Raw genomic sequence first — 19,095 nt, forward strand, 5'->3', positions numbered from 1 at the left:
TGCTTATGGGCCAAATCCAAACCCCAGCTATAATATGCCAACCACTCCTGCACTGGTCAGTTATTCCTAAAATTCTATTTGTAATAGCCTTTCTTATTTTACAATAAAACCTTATTGATATTTTTTATACCATACTTGTGCCATGAACCTTGCCTTGTAATAAAGAAAATAAATAAAACCAATTGGCAGAATAAACATATCTGACATTCTATCTCTATCTGCAGCTGAGTGGATCAAGTGCCAGACCTGGAGGCAGGAAGACTTAAGTTTAGATCTGGCCTCAGACAGTTACTAGCTGTGTGACCCTGGGCAAGTCACCCAACCCTGTTTGCCTCAGTTTCCTTATCTGAAAAATGAGTTGGAGAAGGAAATGACAAACTACTCCAATATCTTTGCCAAGAAAACCATGAAGGGGTCATGAAGATTCAAACATGACTGAAAAATGATCAAACAATAAACAATAACCAACAAGAGGAGGGAAGTATCATTCATTATTTCTTGTGTTCGATTAAGATTTCTCACAGTAAGTATTAAAGATGTTTTTATTCCAGAGATTAAAGTTAATCTTACCCATATGCCTGATGTGCTGGGCAATCATTTTGCCTTTGGTGAGTGATGTTACTCGAATGCTATTGTCCCAGTGCCCTGCACTGAATAATAACTTTGCATCATGTGACACTACAAAGAGCTTAGAAGTAATATCCAGTCCTGGAGCAAAAGGACCATTTATGCCACGCTGAGTTCTGCAAATATATTAACAAAAAAAAAAAAAAGATTTTCCTAAACAACTGAACAAGTTGAAACATATCAAGTTTTTTACTAGTGTTTTTTTTTCAGAAATTCATTATTTTTTATTCTTTAATTAAATGCAACTCATCTATTACTATATGACAAAAAGTTTGAAAGGCAACTATTTACTTTACCACATCAAAATCATTTATGATAATAAATTATTCATGAAGAACAGTTTCTTAAAAGATGACATTGAGAAGCTAAGGTAGGTGGGCAATAACCAAGTTTTGCTGTTAAAACAATAATTTTAGCACTAAGATCATGGATGGAATCATTGAAATGAAAAGAAAAAGCAAACAAAAGCCAAAAGAGTCAGTAACATTCTTAATTCAGAGAAAAAAATGAACAACTGGGCAAGAAGTTGGCAGACTAAGGGCACATATAAAGGTAAGGGCAAAAGTGAGAATCAAACAAGGAAATCAAGCTGAAATGCAGGCACTTGCAGCTTCCAAAAGTAATCAAGATGATCTAAATTAGTCTGATTATGAGGTAAGCAGAACTGGGAGGACACAGTACACAGTAATAGCAACATTTTGTGATCTTCAACAGTGAAAGATGTAGCAATTCTCAACAATACAATGATTCAGTCTAAATCTGAAGGACTTATGACAACGAATTCTATCTACCTCCAGAGAAAGAATTGTTGGAGTGAAATGCAGATTAAAGCAGACTATTTCTCACATTAGTTTATTTATGGCTTTATTTTAGGGTTTAGATTTTATATGAGTATTCTCTTATAACAATGACCAATATGGAACTATTTTTTGCATGATAATACATATATAACCGAGATCAGATGCTTTCCATTTCTGAGAGGGGGGAGGGAAGGTAAGGAGAGACACAATCTGGACCTTAAAATTTCCAAAAATGTTTGTTGAAAATTGTTATTGCATGTAATTGGGAAAATAAAATATCTTAGAAAAAATACTGTTCATTTACTTACTTAGGATTTGTCACAGTCTGATCTTTGATGAATGTAAAATAATTAGAAATATTTCTGTCATAAGGCAGCCACCCATGGGTTCCAATTACATAGTTCATGCTTGCTGTTAACTAGAAAACAATATATAAGTAAAGAAATTAGATTAATTATCTTTCCTTTTCCTCTGATGATTTTGGGATCTAACATTTAGATAATTGATAAACTTATGTTTTTTAAACTGTGTAAAAGAGAAAGAAATACTCAACATAAAGTTCTATAAGTGAAGAATTCTGTGCTTTCCCTTTCATCAAAGGCTGGCTGTCAAATATGGCTTTGACCAGTCACTAAATTTAATAATTTATCATTTCCCCCTAATTGCAAAAGAATTATTAGCATTTAATTATGTATCCACATTAGGTAATCTATGGGCTAATGCTATCATTCTTAGATATATTATTTAATATATAAATTAGAACCAGAAATTGACTATTCAACAATAAAATAAGTACTCTGCTATGACTTTTATTTAGTGCAGTATTTGTAAGCCAAAACAAATACTTTTTATTGTTCTATGCTCTCTTTACATATATCAAACTTATCTTTTTCTTTTAATTTGATAATATGGCAATGGTTTGAATAGCTTTACTGCATTTTTTTTGCATTTCACTAGTCCCATGAGGACAAAAGGATCTGAAAAAGATAAATGTCCACTCACCAGAATCTCTGGGCTACCCTGAGTCATAAAAGAACGAGGCTGATTTCTGGGAACAATAGCTTTTACAAGTGGAACACCATCACTGATACCCTAATAGTGAAAAAGAATAATATTAGAGGTTAAATCAGAAAAATCACAAATCAGTTTTTATAGTAACTGTCTCTGGCAAAGGCTTCATTTCTCAAAATATATAGAGAGGGGGCAGCTGAGTTGCTCAGTGGATTGAGAACCAGACCTAGAGATGGGAGGTCCTAGTTCAAATCTGGAGGAAGGGAGAGGGAGAGAGAGAGGGGGAGAGAGGGAGAGGGAGGGAGAGAGGGAGAGAGAGAGAGAGAGAGAGAGAGAGAGAGAGGGAGGGAGAGAGAGAGAGAGAGAGAGAGAGAGAGAGAGAGAGGGAGAGAGAGAGAGAGAGAGAGAGAGAGAGAGAGAGAGAGAGAGAGAGAGAGAGAGAGAGAGAGAGAGAGAGAGAGAGAGAGAGAGAGAGAGAGAGAGAGAGAGAGAGAGAGAGGGAGAGAGAGCGAGCGAGCTCAGGCAAATTTTAACACAAACCATTCCCCAAATGATAATCAAAGGATATAAATAGGCAGTTCTGAGATGAAGAAATAAAAAGTATCTATAGTCATATGAAAAAATGCTCCAAATCACTATTAGATAAATGCAAATTAAAATAACTCTGACATACCATCTCACACCTATAAGATTGGTTAATATGACAGAAAAGGGAAATGATAAATGCTGGAGATGTTGTGGGAAAATCAGTATACTAATGTAGAATTGGTGAAGTTGTGAACTAATCCAACCATTCTGGAGAACAATTTGGAACTTTGCCCAAAGGGCTATAAAACTGTACATACTCTTTGACCCAGCAATATCACTACTAGGACTATCCCCAAAAGATCAAAGAAAGTGAGAAAGACCTATTTTAACAAAAATATTTATAGCAGCTCTTTTTGCAGTACAAAGAATTGGAAATTGAGGTGATGTCTATCAATTGGGGAATGGCTGAATAAGTTGTGGTATAGGTTTGTAATAGAATACTACTGTGCTATAAGAAATGATGAGCATGAAGATTTCAGAAAAATCTGAAAAGACACAAGAAGTGATAACAAAGTGAAGTAAGCAGAACCAGGAGAACACTGTTCACAGCTAATAGCAATATTTTACAATGATCAAGTGTGGAAAGACTTAGCTATTCTTAGCAATAAAATGAGCCAAGACCAATTCTGAAAGACTTATCATGAAAAATGTTATCCACCTCCAGAGAAATAACTCATAGAGTCTAAATACAGACTGGTGTATACTATTTTTCAGAATATTTTCTTAATGAGTTTTTCAAAACATATGTCTTCCTCCACAACAATGATCATATGGAAATGTTTTGCATGATTACACATGTATGACCTATATCAAATTGATTCCTGTCTCAGGAAGCAGTAAGGAGAGGTAGGGAGGAAATTTGGAACTCAACATTTTAGAAAACTAATGCTAAAACTTGTCTTCTCATGTAATTGGGAGGAAAAATATTGAACAATTAAAAAAAAATACAAATCAAGTCGAGAGATAGAAAAGAGCAAAGGACTTGGGGTAAGAAGTCCTAAGAAGCCAGTTCTGGTTCTGCTATTAATCAACTGTATTACTTTGGGCAAATCCTTTCGCCTCTTTGTAGTTTGTTTTCTCCTCTCCAAAATGGAGACACTACTAACCTTACATCCTGGGAGTATTATAAAGAAAATGCTTTGAAAACTTTTATAGTACCTCCAACTCTTGGAATCTAAAATATCCTTCAAAGCCAAACTCAAGAAATAATACCTATGAAAGACCTATCTTGACTACCCAAGTTGTTGATGCATCCCACTTATTGCTTGTTACTTTTCTTTACTGTATATTGTTTTGGGGGTACATCTTTTTGAATATATGTGTTAAAATCTGTGAAAGAATTTAAGAGCCTCAAATGCAGAAACTTGTATTTTTCTCTTTATATTCCTAATACCTCGCCAAAATATTTGCTACGGTAGGCATTTAATAAATGATGGTTCTATGATCTTGTTGAAAAAGGATAGATTTTTTTTACTGCTTGGATATCACATAGCAAGTTAGCAAATTGTATTTTAGCTTGATGCAACAAGGAAAAATAAGCGATCCTCAAGAGAAAAGAATAGCTAGGAAAGATAATTATGAATGTGAATGGAATAAATTAATTTGTAAAATGGAAGATAGCTGGATGAATTAGAAGGCAGAATTCAACAATATATTGCTTACAAAAATACTTGAAACAAAGATGCATATAGAATTTAAATAAGAGGCTGGAATAAAACCTAGTGTGCAAGTAAGCTGGAAAAAAGCAAGAATAGCTATTAAGATATCAAATAAGACAGCAACAAAAACATTCTTGATTAAGAATTAAACAGAGAAATTATACTATTCTTAATATCAATAATCATTATTATCATTAACATCATTAATATCATGATCGAGAGATATTGATGCATTTCCCAATTCTAAGCACTTCTAACAAAAAGAGAATTAAGAAAAAGTTATGGATATGAAAAAACTTTTAGGAAAAGTTAGTCATATTCCTAGCAATTAATGAATAGGAACACATTTGGTTTTTCTGTTGCTCAATGGGAACACAATCCACTAAGATTGTTGAAAGCCATGCAAAAGAATATTGACAGTCTTGCAAAGGTATTATTTTGATTTAATTTCATTCTTTTGTTCTCTTAGTTACAAGATCATTCTCTAGCAATGTACTTTTTTTTTGAAGCTATTATCATAGCCGAGAAAATTAGTAACAAATTGTTCCCATGTCCACTTGAGAGTGATCTATGTGGAATCTAATGGACTGTAATCTTAGTTTCTCTAAAGACTTTTTATAGGACTATAAATTACTAAGAACTAAGAAATGAATAAGCAATTCTCAGTCAAAGAAATCAAAACTGTTAATAAGCACATGAAAAAGTGTTCTAAAGCTCTTATAATCAGAGAGATGCAAATCAAAACAACTTTGAGGTATCACCTCACACCCAGCAGATTGGCTAACATGACAGCAAAGGAAAATAATGAATGCTGGAGGGGATGTGGCAAAGTGGGGACACTAATTCATTGCTGGTGGAGTTGTAAATTGATCCAACCATTCTGGAGGGCAATTTGTAACAATGCCCAAAGGGCGATAAAAGACTGTCTGCCCTTTGATCCATCCATAGCACTGCTGGGTTTGTACCCCAAAGAGATTATAAGGAAAAAAGACTTGTACAAGAATATTCATAGCAGCGCTCTTTGTGGTGGCCAAAAACTGGAAAATGAGGGGATGCCCTTCAATTGGGGAATGGCTGAACAAATTGTGGTATATGTTGGTGATGGAATACTATAAAGTTGAGGAATTCCATGGAGACTGGAACAACCTCCAGGAAGTGATGCAGAGTGAAAGGAGCAGAACCAGGAGAAGAACACTGTACACAGAGACTGATAAACTGTGGTACAATCAAATGTAATGACTTCTCCATTAGGGTCAATGCAGTGATCCTGAACAACCCAGAGGGATCTATAAGAAAGAACACTATCCACATTCAGAGGAAAAACTGGGAGTAAAAAGACCAAAGAAAAACAACTGCTTGATTACATGGGTAGAGGGGGATATGATTGGGGATATAGACTCTAAATGATCACCCTACTGCAAACACCAACAACATGGAAATGGGTTCTGATCAAAGACATACGTAATATCCATTGGAATTGTGCTTTGGCTATGGGAGGGGCGGGGGGAGAGAAGGGAGGAATAGAAAATTATTTTTGTAACTAAGGAATAACCTTTGAAATTGACCAAATTAAAAAATAATGTTAAAAATAAAAATTTAAATAAAATTTTAAAAAGAAGTAAGAAATAGCATTCCATGCAATAACTTGACTTTTAACAATGTTCATCTCCACTTTAGTAATATGCTTTGGGAACAGAGTGTTGTATACATTATATCTAAACACTTTCATTAGCAACAACAAAAAAGAACAGATTAATAAATTAGGCATATCACTAAAAATATCTAGAAAACCAAGAATTATGACTACTCAAAACTGAATGGGTTGCCTATGAAGGTAATTGAGTACCTCCTCACAAAGATTTTTAAGCAAATAATGGATAATTACTTTGTTGTAATATGAGGAGATGATTTGGACTAGGTGGGCTTTGGGGGTTATTTTAAACTCCTAATTTCTGTAAAATAACTAATGGTCTCCATTTTTTTTTATTTGTCTACTAAGATATCTTTACCGCAACAGTTGGCAGTACAGAAAGGCATCTTCTTAAATCAACAGGAAAATCAGTTTCACTTTAAATAAATTCATTTAACTGGAAACTTTTGAAGAAAGCATCTATTGCATAAAGGAAATTTGTAATTTCCCAATGTGTTATGTTTTAACCATTCTAGAACTTTAAAAGTATCTTGGCTGCAATGATAATGATAATTTAGCTTTATCCACAAACTCAAATCTAGAGAAAAAGGGAAACATTTATTTTACCTTTTTCTTCAGGAAAAGGAATAACTTATAAAGAGTCAATCACAAATAATGAAAAATGCATGCATATTTACAAGTATGAGAAATGCATACCTAGAAACCTTGCCATAATTTCCTTTGAATGTAAATGTCTTTTCATTTCCAAATTTAAAATGTCTGGGAAGTGCCTAACCTAGAGTTGCACTTTGTTCTAAGCAACTGTACAAGTTTAGACACATACCTTCTTTAATGAAGATATAGAAGTGTGGAACTTATACAACAACATCAACTAAAAACAATTTGGTTTATAAGGCAGGATCAAACTGACCCTTTTCTAAAAAAGATTTAATTACTAAAGTATGAAAAGATCCCATTAGAGAAAATTTAGTTTATAAAATTGTACTAGGGGATGAACTAAAAGGACAGAACTGCTTTTAGGTTCTTATGTAAACTGATTTATAGTTTTCCCCCCTCTAACTTGCAGGGAGGAAGAAAAGAAAGGAATACATATACTTCAATTTGGACTCTGAGTCCATTAGTTCTCTGGCTGGAGGTAGATGGAATGTTTCATCTTTAGTCCACTGGAATTATAGTTAGTCATTGTGTTAATCAGTCATTAAGTCTTTTCAAAGTTGATTATCTCTACATTATTGTAGTTAGTGTAAACTGCTCGCCTGGTTTTGCTCACTTCACTTTGCCTCAGTTCTTCCAAGTCTTCTCAAGTTTTTCTGAAACTATATCCTTCATTGTTTCTTATATCACAATAATATCCCTTCACACTCATATTCCATAACCCATTCAGCCACTACCCAATTGATGGTTCAATGTATTTGTCGCCAAAAAACTGCTATAAATATTTTAATATATATCAGACCTTTTTCTCCTTTGACCTCTTTTGGACTACATGCAAAGCATAATAGCTTTTTGGATGGATGTCCAAATTACTTTAAGTGGAAGAATTCACAGCTCCACCAACTGTAGAGTATTTGTCATTTTTTTTGTCTTCTTAACCAATTGATATCAAGGTCTGGAAGTGGTACCTCAGAGTTGTTTTGATTTTAATTTTCTGATTATTAGCTGATTTAGAGGATTTTTTATTTGACTACTAGTAGCTTTTTATTTCTTTCTCTGAAAACTGCCTATTTAACACCTTTGACCATTATCAATTTGGGAATGGCTCTTGTTCTTGTAAATTTGACTCAGTTCCCTATATTTTTCTTTCTTTTTTTAAACCCTTACCTTCAAACTTAGTATCAATTCTAGGGGAGAAGAATGGCAAAGTCTAGGCAATTGGAGTTAAGTGACTTACCCAGGGTCACATAGCTAGGAAGTATCAGAGGCCACATTTGAACCCAAGTTCTTCTGACTTCAAGCCTGACACTCTATCTACTGTGCTAGCTAGCTGTCCCCACTACACATACTTTTATTTTTTTTAATTTGGTCAATTTTGAACATTATTCCCTGGTTACAAAAATCATTTTCCATTCCTCCCTCCCCTCCCTTCCTGTAGCCCACGCATAATTACACTGGGTATTATTACATGTGTCTTTGATCAGAATCCATTTCCATATTGTTGGTATTTACTAGGATGTTCATTCAGAATCTACATCCCCAATCTTATCCCCCTTGACCCATGCAATCAAGCAGTATACATATACTTTTAAAGTGAAACCTTAACAGAGAAATTTGCTGCAAAGTTTTTTTTCTCGACTTTCCTGCTTTTATTCTAATTTTAGCTGCATTGGATTTTTTTACCCAAAACCTTTATAACTTCATGAAATAAAAGTTATCTATTTTATCTCCTATGAACTTCTCTAATTCTTTAGTCATGAATGAATTTTTCCCCATACCCATAGATCTGACAAGTAATTTCTTCTGAGCAGAAAGTTTTCAAAGAAAGTCAAGCTATCAAAAACATATAAAAATGCTCTGAATCACTAATAATTAAAGAAATGCAACTAATACAACTCGTAAGTACTACATTCAAGCAAAATGAGCAGAACTATGAGAACAATGTATAAAATGCTAACTCTATATAGAAAAATAACTTTGAAAAACTTTAGAACACTGATTTAACACCATGAATGCAACCATAAATGCAAAATAATTAATATGAAGGATGCCACTCACCTCCTGCCAGAGAAGTAATGAACTTAAAATACATAGAGACATGGATAGTGAGGGAATTTGTTTCTGCCAGATTATGCATATATATACTGAAGGCTTTATTTCTATGGGTTTTTTTATTTGCTCAACATTGGGGCAGGGATAATGAGAGAACAGATTAATAAAAGAGGAAAGAAATAAAAGATAAAAGAAAAGGCCTCCATTGGTATCTAGTGAGGTAGTGATGCCAAGAAAATTAGAAATGAAAGAAAGGAGCATCAATGAAGTGCTAAAAAATACATAGAAGAAAAATAAAGTTTGGAATGAGACACAAGCATGCAAGGCAGTTTTGTTACAGTTTCATAAATAGTCCCCTTTTCTGTTTTTATTTGTTTATCAAAATGGTTGTGTTTGTTGATGTTTAAGTTCATAATAAAATGAAAAAAATTTTTTGAAAAGAGAGAGCTTGCCATTGGCACTAGTAGTGGGAATAGCCACACAGATTAAATAGATTACAATGACATCACCTTAGATTGTTGTTTGCTCAGTTTCTTCACTGATACTCTTGATTAGTCCAATGACTTGCAGGAATATAGGGAGACTAAGATTTTCTTGGCCACCTCCAGGGAGCACATTTTAAACCAAGCTACAAATTTGCTCACCTTTTTAAAGAAGGTATGAATCAATCAACAAGCATTCATTAAGCATTCACCCTGTGTTAAGCACTGGGAATACAAAGAAAAGCAAAATAGTCACTGCCCCTAAGAAACCTCTACTCCAATGTGGTAGCCAGCCTAGAAATAGGTACCTACAGAAAAAGAGCACAGTAGCTTTTGGAGGGGAAAGCTCTAGCACCCAGGGGAGGCCAGGCAGGACTCCCTGTAGAGGTGGCATTGGAGCCAAGTCTTGAAGGCTGCCTGGGATTCTAAGAGGTAAAAGTGAGGAAAGAGAGTTCTAGCACTGAGAGACAGACAGTGAGGTCAACAGCAGGGGATGGAAGACAAGGTTATCTGTGAGAAACAGGGTGTGTGAAAGGAAATAAAGACAGGAAAGGCAAGGAGACAAGTTGGGAAGAGTATTAAAAGTTCAATAAAAGACTCTCGATTTGATTCCAGAGATATTAGGGAGCCACTGGAGGTTGTAAGTCAATATAAGGGAATCTCAGGGAGAATAAGCAGATATCTTCAAAGTAAAAGGCAAATTAAAATGTTTTCAAAAGCCAATTAGAAGTTATTGTAAATGGCATACGTATATAATTTCTGATGTTTAAAAGTGCTTAACATAACTCATTTGAACTCCCAACATTGTTAGAGATGGGAAGGTAAACATCACCATTTTACAGATGGGAAAATAGGGAGTTAGATAAGTTAAGACCAAGGTCAAAAAAGTCAGAAGTGGAATAAGTGTGATTCAAACTCAAGGCTTCTGACTGGGTTCAGGGATCTTTTTGCTCCCCATACTAATGGTTTTCTATTATCTGCTCAACAACTCCCCCTACATTGTAAATGTAATTAAATAAAAGTGGGTATGCTTTAGTGATATATTAAAGTGAGATTTTACCTCTACAAAAAATGAGTGAAGTTCAGGGAGATGATGGAAAAGGTTCAAAGTTGCAGTATCTGTTTTAATCTGTCTCTGTACTGCTTCTTCTGTTGATAATCTTGGAGGGTGAGGTTCCTTTAGAATAATTTCAAGGAAAAAATAGTTAAATTCACTTTACATAACACTCACTACAAAGTATGTCACTAACAATTTAAAGGCACTTTACTCCTCAGCCAAACCTTCAATCTCTGGACTACAAAAGAATAGAATTTTTACTCTAATCACGTATGATAATATCCATGCATGGTTGTATTTTCTTCTCCAAAAGGAAACTAAAATGAAATACTTATTGCATTTCCTAATTCTAATATGTAATCTCTACTCAGTCTCACAGAGAAACTGAATGGTACAGTTTAATCATTTAGGTAAACAAAATCACATGATTAGACAAACCCCATCAGTAATTCAATACCAAAGCTGAAACAGAGTAGTAAGACAAATATGTCTGAAGAGTTTGTATTTTAATCCTATAATCTTGGATTTCTTGGGAAAGGTATCTGAGAGAAGAAGAACCTTAATTAGATTCAGCTCCCAATTATCAATACATGGATTGTCCATTTTATCTAAATAGAAGGCATATTTTCAGTTATTTTTCATACTTTGGAGAAGCCTCTTCTATTTAAATGGATGTTTGCAAAGGGAATATGAGAATCAGCTTTTAAAAAAGTTAAAAAGGCTAAGTCTGATGCAAAATACATTACATCATGTGTGTAATTATACACACAGTGGCCTTTAAAAATGCCCATAACCAGAATACCAATTTGAGTTTAAATGGGAACCTAAAGCAACTGTTCAGTGCAAGTTCTTGTTCACATCATTTGTTCCTGATTTCATTGCTTTTATTTCTTTTTTTTAAACTGTAAAATAGCTCCCCTTCCTCAGTGCTAAGGTTGTTTTATTTTGGTTGTTGGTTTTGGTTTTCTTTGAAATAAACTGAGAATGTCTAAAAACTAGAATAAAAATTCCAACTCTAAAAAAAATAAAAAAATAAAAAATAAAAATGCCCATAGACTTGACTTTAAAATTCCAAAGTAAATATTTCCGTATTTGTAATCAATCAACAGCACTTTAAATACCTACTGTTTGTAAGGAACTGTGCTAGTAGGCACTGGGGATACAAAGGCAAAAAATGGAAATTCGTTCTTAATGAGCTTATATTCTATTGTAGGAGCTAATGTGTATATTTAAGCACACATGCAGTGAACATGCAGAATAAATATACCCAGAACATATATGTATATAAAATATATAGTATAAAACATAAATGTAAGAAAGTTAAGTGGGGATAGATGGGGGAGGGTGGGCATGAGCAATCAGGGAATCACAAAAGTTCTTTGTGGGACCTTCAGCTGACTATTGAAGGAAGGGACATACTCTGGGAGGCAGAGATGAGGAGCATGAAGTTGTAAATATATTAGGTCGCTAATGACAACTGGGACTCAACCAGGTAAGAATTCAGTTTTATAGCTAGAATGTGTTTGCAGATCAGAGTGAGAACCAATGATCTAAATATGTGTATATCCCATCCAAGAAAAAAAATGTTACGGGTAAATTATTTTAAGAAGCAAAGAAGGCTTAAGCTTTCTCATATTGCATCTGTGTACCTCACTGGTTTAAAAACAAAACAAAACATTTTGGGAACTGTCTTTCCTACATGGAGATCTCTCCAGATACCAGCTGTTCATTCTCAAGGAGAGCACCACCCTAGAACTAATTCAAAAGAATGCCCTGAGATGAAGCTCTTCTTTTATTTATTTTATTTCATCTGCTACTCTGCTTGGTTTCAACTCCATGGAACAAGATGTCTCTCCCAGGATAAACCATGACCATACTGCTAACTCAAGCCTTATAAACATTCAACACTTTCCCTCTGCCAGCTCCCTTTTATATATTGTCTTCCCCTTTGGATTATAAGCTTCTTAAAGGCTGGGTCTTTCTTTTTCTTCTTAGTATCTCTAGTGCTTAGTATAGTGCCTGGCACACAGTAGGTACTTAATAAATATCTATTAAATTAAATTAAATTCAAGTAAGGGAGTGATTGAAAGGTTTAATCTACCTGGAGAACAGACAATTTTCTACCTCACTCTTTCCTTTCCAGGAAACTCAAGTTTCTTAAGTAAACAGTCAAATGAACAATTTTTTACCTTTCAATTTGTTTAAGTGGTAGACAATAACATTTTAAAACTAAAAATTACATGTAATCTATTGAAATCTCCTACCAAGGTAGGAATTCTTTCACATTTCTGGTCATTCAGCATCTTCTTGAATATTTCTAAGGATAAGGAGTTTATTTCATGAAGCAATGTATTCAACTGCTAGACAACTAATCTAGCAACCCTGTATCTTCCCCTTTCTGGTCCTGGGTCAGATCTCTGTGGCAATATGGAACAAGTTTGCTCTCTCCAGATTCAAGGCACCCTTGTAGGTTTATTCCTTCAATACCCAGGTGTGGCAAGAGTGACTCCCCTAATGACAGAGTAATATATAAACTAATTCTTGTTATTTTGAAATAAGATTAATTTTCCCCCAATGTCCTGGATATTGTGCAATATGGTCTTAAAACTACAATACTCTCAAAACATTTATAGTGGCAATTCAAATTCTGAAAATTTCTGATGTCAATAATTTGTTAAAAATTTACCTTTAGAAAGTAATGAATGCTGGAGGGGATGTGGCAAAGTAGGGACATTAATTCATTGCTGGTGGAGCTGTGAACTGATCCAACCATTCTGATGGGCAATTTGGAACTATGCCCAAAGGGCGACAAAAGAATATCTACCCTTTGACCCAGCCATAGCACTGCTGGGTCTGTACCCCAAAGAGATAATGGACACAAAGACTTGTACAAAAATATTCATAGCTGCGCTCTTTGTGGTGGCCAAAAACTGGAAAACGAGGGGATGCCCATCAATTGGGGAATGGCTGAGCAAACTGTGGTATATGTTGGTGATGGAATACTATTGTGCTAAAAGGAATAATGAAGTGGAGGAGTTCCATGGAGACTGGAACAACCTCCAGGAAGTGATGCAGAGTGAGAGGAGCAGAACCAGGAGAACATTGTACACAGAGACTAACACACTGTGGTATAATCGAACGTAATGGACTTCTCCATTGGTGGTGGTGTAATGTCCCTGAACAACTTGCAGGGATCCAGGAGAAAAAAACACCATTCATAAGCAAAGGATAAACTATGGGAGTGAAAACACCGAGAAAAAGCAACTGCCTGAATACAGAGGTTGAGGGGACATGACAGAGGATAGACTCTAAATGAACACTCTAATGCAAATACTATCAACAAAGCAATGGGTTCAAATCAAGAAAACATCTAATGCCCAGTGGACTTACGCGTCGGCTATGGGGGGTGGGGGGGAGGAAAAGAAAATGATCTATGTCTTTAATGAATAATGCTTGGAAATGATCAAATAAAATATATTTTTAAAAAAATTTACCTTTAACAGCTGACAGGGTGTTTGCCCAAAATTGTTAATCATTCCTTCTAAAGCTTTTCTTTCTTTTTCATCTGTTAAGGCATCAAGATCTACTGCTCCTAAAGAAGAGAAAAGAGGTAAAAAAAATCAACAGGTCACTTATGGGCACAAATTTCTAAATTCAATTATCTAAAACATTATGAGCCTTTTAATATACCCATACAACACTGTTAATAGGTTATAGTTTAATTTAATTTAATTGAGGAAGATTAATCTCTCCTACTGTTATTATCCTTTCCCTAAGAACCCTTGAAAAGTACTGGTCTAGACCATTTGGGTTCTGTTTTTCCCCCCTCCAATAAAGCTACCCACAATTTGAAATTTCTTAGCATCTTTTCTCTAGATGCTCATTCTGCCTGGTAATATATGGGAGTAAAGGATATCATCAGGAAATTATGACCAGGAAAGGATGTGGGCTACTCATATACTGAGAACAAAAAATAACCAATGGATAGCTCATGTGTTCCCCTTTGGTATATTCCTATAATGTCAGAAGCTCTGAAAAGTAAGTTACCTAGTACACTGGGTAGATTTCCTGTGGATAATTTATGGAAAAAGGGAGACAAAAAATGCAGACCTTTTTTGATCTACATGATTGGATGTTATTGTAATTCATTAAAGTACTTAAGAGAGATCCCATTAAAAAATATCAACTTCATGACTACAAAATGAGTGAGGATTAACTTTTTATTTTAATTGACCATTCCAGTGTTATTTTATTTTTGCCCCTTCATACATCTCGTAGTCCAATTAAGGTACCAGAAAAGCTTGCTCAACATGCATAGCACTCCATTTTCCACCTGTGTGCCTTTTTTTCTACAGATGCCTCTCCTTCTGGAATGTATTTCCTGCTCACCTCCAGTTTTAGAAATCCTAGTTTCCTTCAAAGGACAGTTCAAGGGCTACCACCTATATGAGATCTTTCTGTATTCCATTAATGATTAGCACTTTATTCTTCTGGAAATCACTTTTTATATGCTTTTGTACATATTATATCTCCATGGGAGAATGAAAGATACATTAAGATGGGCTATTTTGTTTTTGTCTTTGTTCTCTCATCCAACACAGAGGTTTGCCTGGAGTAAATGCTTAATAAATGGTTGCTGAACTGCATTAAATTGAAAGCACAAAACTTACTGATCTCCTAAAAATATATTGTTCTATATATAATTAGGACCTTAGGAAAAAATATATCCTTAGCTCTTTAATTTTAAATGTAAAGTAGAAGAAAGACTGATTTTAGAGTCAGAGGATCTGAGTTCAAATCTCACTTTTGATGCTAACTACTTGCAAGGCATCAAGCAAGTCACTTAACCTCCCCTGGTTCTAGCATCCCCATTTATATAATAAGGTGATTAAGGTAGTTGATCTTTGAAGATTAATTATTACCATTTGATGCTGTAGGAAAAAATCTAGTAATCTGGATTTTTCTTGCTTTCCAGATAAATGGATATTTTTTTTGTAAAAAAAACCAAAAAACAAAACCCTAACTAGTTTTTAAAAATCATGCTTTGATGTGTTGTGAAAATATCAAGTACCTTGGATCAGTCAATGCCTTTTGAAACTTAATGAATGGTCAAGAGAAGTGATTGTGAAGAACATTCAAAAGAAGAACCAATCGACTATCTATACTGTAAGGGAACAAATACCAGGTACAAAGAATGGGATGTATGAAACATCTGAAGGAGGAACATCCAGGGCTAGAGCCTCTAAGAAGGTGGTTCTCCAGTAGAATATAAACTTTTTTTTTTTAATAATATTATATTTGATCATTTCCAAGCATTATTCATTATAGACAAAGATCATTTTCTTTTCCTCCCTCCCACCCCCCATAGCCGACGCCTGATTCCACTGGGTATCACATGTGTTCTTGATTTGAACCCATTTCTATGTTGTCAATATTTGCATTAGAGTTTCGTTTAGAGTCTCTCCTCTGTCATGTCCCCTCCACCGCTGTAGTCAGGCAGTTGCTTTTCCTCGGTGTTTCTACTCCCACAGTTTATCCTCTGCTTATGAATAGTGTTTTTTTCTCCTTGATCCCTGCAGATTGTTCTGGGACATTACACCACCACCAATGGAGAAGTCCATTACAGAATATAAACTTCTTAAGGAATTGTCTTATTTATTTTTTTCTACCCCCAATATCTAGCACAGCAGGGAGAAGACCTGTTACCACTAGAGATACCTTATTCCCTTTCATTCTCCATTTTTATCCCCTCTGAGAGCTGGAGCTGCTCAGAACCAGTCAGAGGCTGACTCTGTCACATGAATTATATGAAGTCAGCCATCAACTATTCATTCTGGGGAATGAAAGATTTATCAGATTTTGACTGTGGACTCCCAGAAGTCATCTAATCCACTGATGAAATCTAAGGAGCCCTGAGCCTTGCCATAACTCCATGGCTGAATCCTTAAGATACCTGGGCTTTTGCAGCTTCCCTGTAGTGAAATTTCTTTCTAGGGCTAGTCTCTCAATGAAAATGTGAGCTCTTTACAAGTGGAGACCATCTAGCCTTTTCTATTTATATGCACAGTTCTGGGCATACTGTAAGCACTTATTTTTTTATTCATTCAAATGAAATAACATAGACAAAATGCTTTTCAGAACTTAAAACATACAAATGTTGAGTATTATTAGTGATTATTGTGAAGACCTCACTCTAGCTTCTTTCAAAGTTAGCAAAACCAAGTTCTCATAGACTAAATTATACCCTAAAAATGGGCTTATCTGGTCAAAAGATAGAAGGAATTAAAAACCAAATTAGTTGTTTTGTTTTATTTTATTTCAACTTCATTTATTTATTTGTTTATTTATTTATTTTTAGGCCTTTGCCTTCTGCCTTGGAATCAGTATTGTGTATTGTTCCATGGCAGGGGAGTGGTAAGGGCTAGGCAATGGGGTTGTTGCCCAGGGTCATGCAGCTTGAAAGTGTCTGAGGCCAGATTTGAATCTAGGATTACCTGTCTCTAGACTCCATTCTCAATCCACTGAGCCACCCAACTGCCCTTTGTTTTGTTTTTATTAAGCCCTTGCCTTCTATCTTAGAATTGATATTAAATATCAGGGCTAGGCAACTGAGGTTAAGTGACTTGCCCAGGGTCACACAGCTAAGAAAACTCTGAGGCTAAATTTGAGCTCAGGTCCTTTTAAATCCATGCCTAGTTCTCTAGCCACTGAGTCAACCTTGCTGCTCCTTCCAAATTATTTGTAAGTTATCCTATACAGCTTTGTTTTGAAGGGACTTCTATGATTCTGCCACACTTTGGAAGGGCTCTTTGGATTCAGCTATATTTTGCTGGATTGAGCCCATCTGGCCCAAATGCCACCTTTCAAACATTCCTGATGTTTGAAAGAGGAAGAAAAAATATCTGTTCAGTCATCAGAATTACATCTTTGTTATTAGGTTATAAAGTTAATGTTATTAGGTTTAAATAAAAAATAAAAACTTATTCAGAATTTTTTCAAATGATGCTTCCAGTCACTACTATATTGCAAAAGAGAAAAAGTATCTAAATTTATACCTTCATAACTACAATAGTAGAAAACGTTGAGTGCTTCCACTGCATCCGGGCCCCTTTGTTTATAGCCAAAAATCAAATCAATCCATTCATGAAGATGAGCAGATACATACTCAGACTCCTAGGATAGGAATAATTTGCATTAGCAATAAATACTTTCTACCTTATAAATCTCATTATGTTTGGAAATCAAGATGAAAATTCCCATTAGTGACTCAATATACTATACCTACAAGTTTTGCATGGGTTAAACAAAGCTACACAATGCTATCTTTTTTTTTTCATCCTTACTTTCTGTCTTAGTAACAAGTCTAAGACAAAAGGGCAAGGGCTAGGCAAACAGGCAAAAAGGTGACTTGCTCAGGGTCACACAGCTAAGAAGAGACAAAGGTTAGATTTGAACCCAGGGCCTCCCAATACCAGGTCTGGCTCTGGCTCTCAATTCACACTGAGTTATCTAGCTGTTTTCACATGCTGCTGCTGCTCCCCCACACCCCCCAAACCCTTACTTTCCATCTTAGAATAAATACTGGGTATTGGCTCCAAGGCAGAAAAGCAGTAAGGGCTAAGTAGTGATGGTTAAGTGACTTGCCCAGGGTCACACAGCTGGGCAAGTGTCTGCAGCCACATTTGAACCCAGGACCGCCTGTCTCTAGGCACCGAATCACCTAGCTGCCCCCCAAATGCTCCACTTTAAATTTTTTTAAGTATTTTTTTAGTTATATATAGAAATAATTTTTGACATGTTAGAATTCAAGCTTTCTCTTCTACCAATGAAGAATATAATACAGATTAGAGTCACACTTTCATGTGATACATATTTCTGTATTACTCATGTCATGACAGAAGTCACCTATCACACAGGTATTAGAAGTTTAATGAAGGAAACTGTCATAAAGGAAATTAGCAGGAGCAAGAAATCCTGCAGGGCAGAAGAGAAAGATTCCGCAACTCTGGAGAAGTGACAGGCAGTTTCTTCTTCTGGGAGGGACAGTTAAGCAGCCAGGAGAGGAGTTTGTCTGGTTCTTCTAGGGTGGACCTAGAGAGCTAGATATTCTCTATCCTGTGACTTTCCTTGTGATTCAGCCTATCCCAGTGAATCCTGTCGATGCTGAGAGTGATTTCCAACAGAGCTACTCAAGACTCCAAAGGACAACTGTCAGTGAGACCCTTCCTTTGAACTATTCTGCTACCTTCAATTACCTTCCCATTTTATATATTAATTAAGGGGGGTTAATTTAACTAGTTGCAGGAAGTAGATTTGTAGGTAGAAAAGTATTAAATAGTGCAGATTTACAACCTGATTTTGCTTTTAGATAGATTATCCCAGTTCTCTTCCCTTCCATTATCTTAAATAAACTTAATATCCTAAAATCTTACATATCTTAAACTATTATTTTAGTTATATTTATGTATACATGTGTGTATATTCACACACACACACACACACACACACACACACA

The 19,095-nt window shown here is 35.2% G+C and overlaps 2 protein-coding genes across 11 annotated transcripts in view; one reads left to right on the top strand and one right to left on the bottom strand.

The window, feature by feature from the left end:
* The window catches only part of LOC103099050 (alpha-aspartyl dipeptidase-like), a 43,444-nt gene extending 42,971 nt beyond the window's left edge, over nt 1–473 (top strand). Inside the window, exon 8 of the mRNA XM_056807897.1 lies at nt 225–473. Within this exon, the coding sequence (XP_056663875.1) occupies nt 225–228 (4 nt within the window). The 3' untranslated portion in view covers nt 229–473. The remainder of the gene's footprint in view (nt 1–224) is intronic.
* Nucleotides 1–19,095, bottom strand: part of NBEAL1 (neurobeachin like 1) — a 236,515-nt gene that overhangs the window by 15,185 nt on the left and 202,235 nt on the right. For all 10 annotated transcript variants that reach the window (XM_056807892.1, XM_056807889.1, XM_056807887.1 and 7 more), the window contains 6 exons: nt 17,636–17,753; nt 14,075–14,172; nt 10,584–10,700; nt 2,430–2,519; nt 1,736–1,845; nt 571–743 (listed from right to left, as the gene is read on the bottom strand). In XM_056807892.1, the coding sequence (XP_056663870.1) occupies nt 571–743; nt 1,736–1,845; nt 2,430–2,519; nt 10,584–10,700; nt 14,075–14,172; nt 17,636–17,753 (706 nt within the window). The remainder of the gene's footprint in view (nt 1–570; nt 744–1,735; nt 1,846–2,429; nt 2,520–10,583; nt 10,701–14,074; nt 14,173–17,635; nt 17,754–19,095) is intronic.

The sequence above is a fragment of the Monodelphis domestica genome, chromosome 8, assembly GCF_027887165.1.
Source record: "Monodelphis domestica isolate mMonDom1 chromosome 8, mMonDom1.pri, whole genome shotgun sequence".
In the NCBI taxonomy this organism is placed as follows: Eukaryota; Metazoa; Chordata; class Mammalia; order Didelphimorphia; family Didelphidae; genus Monodelphis; species Monodelphis domestica.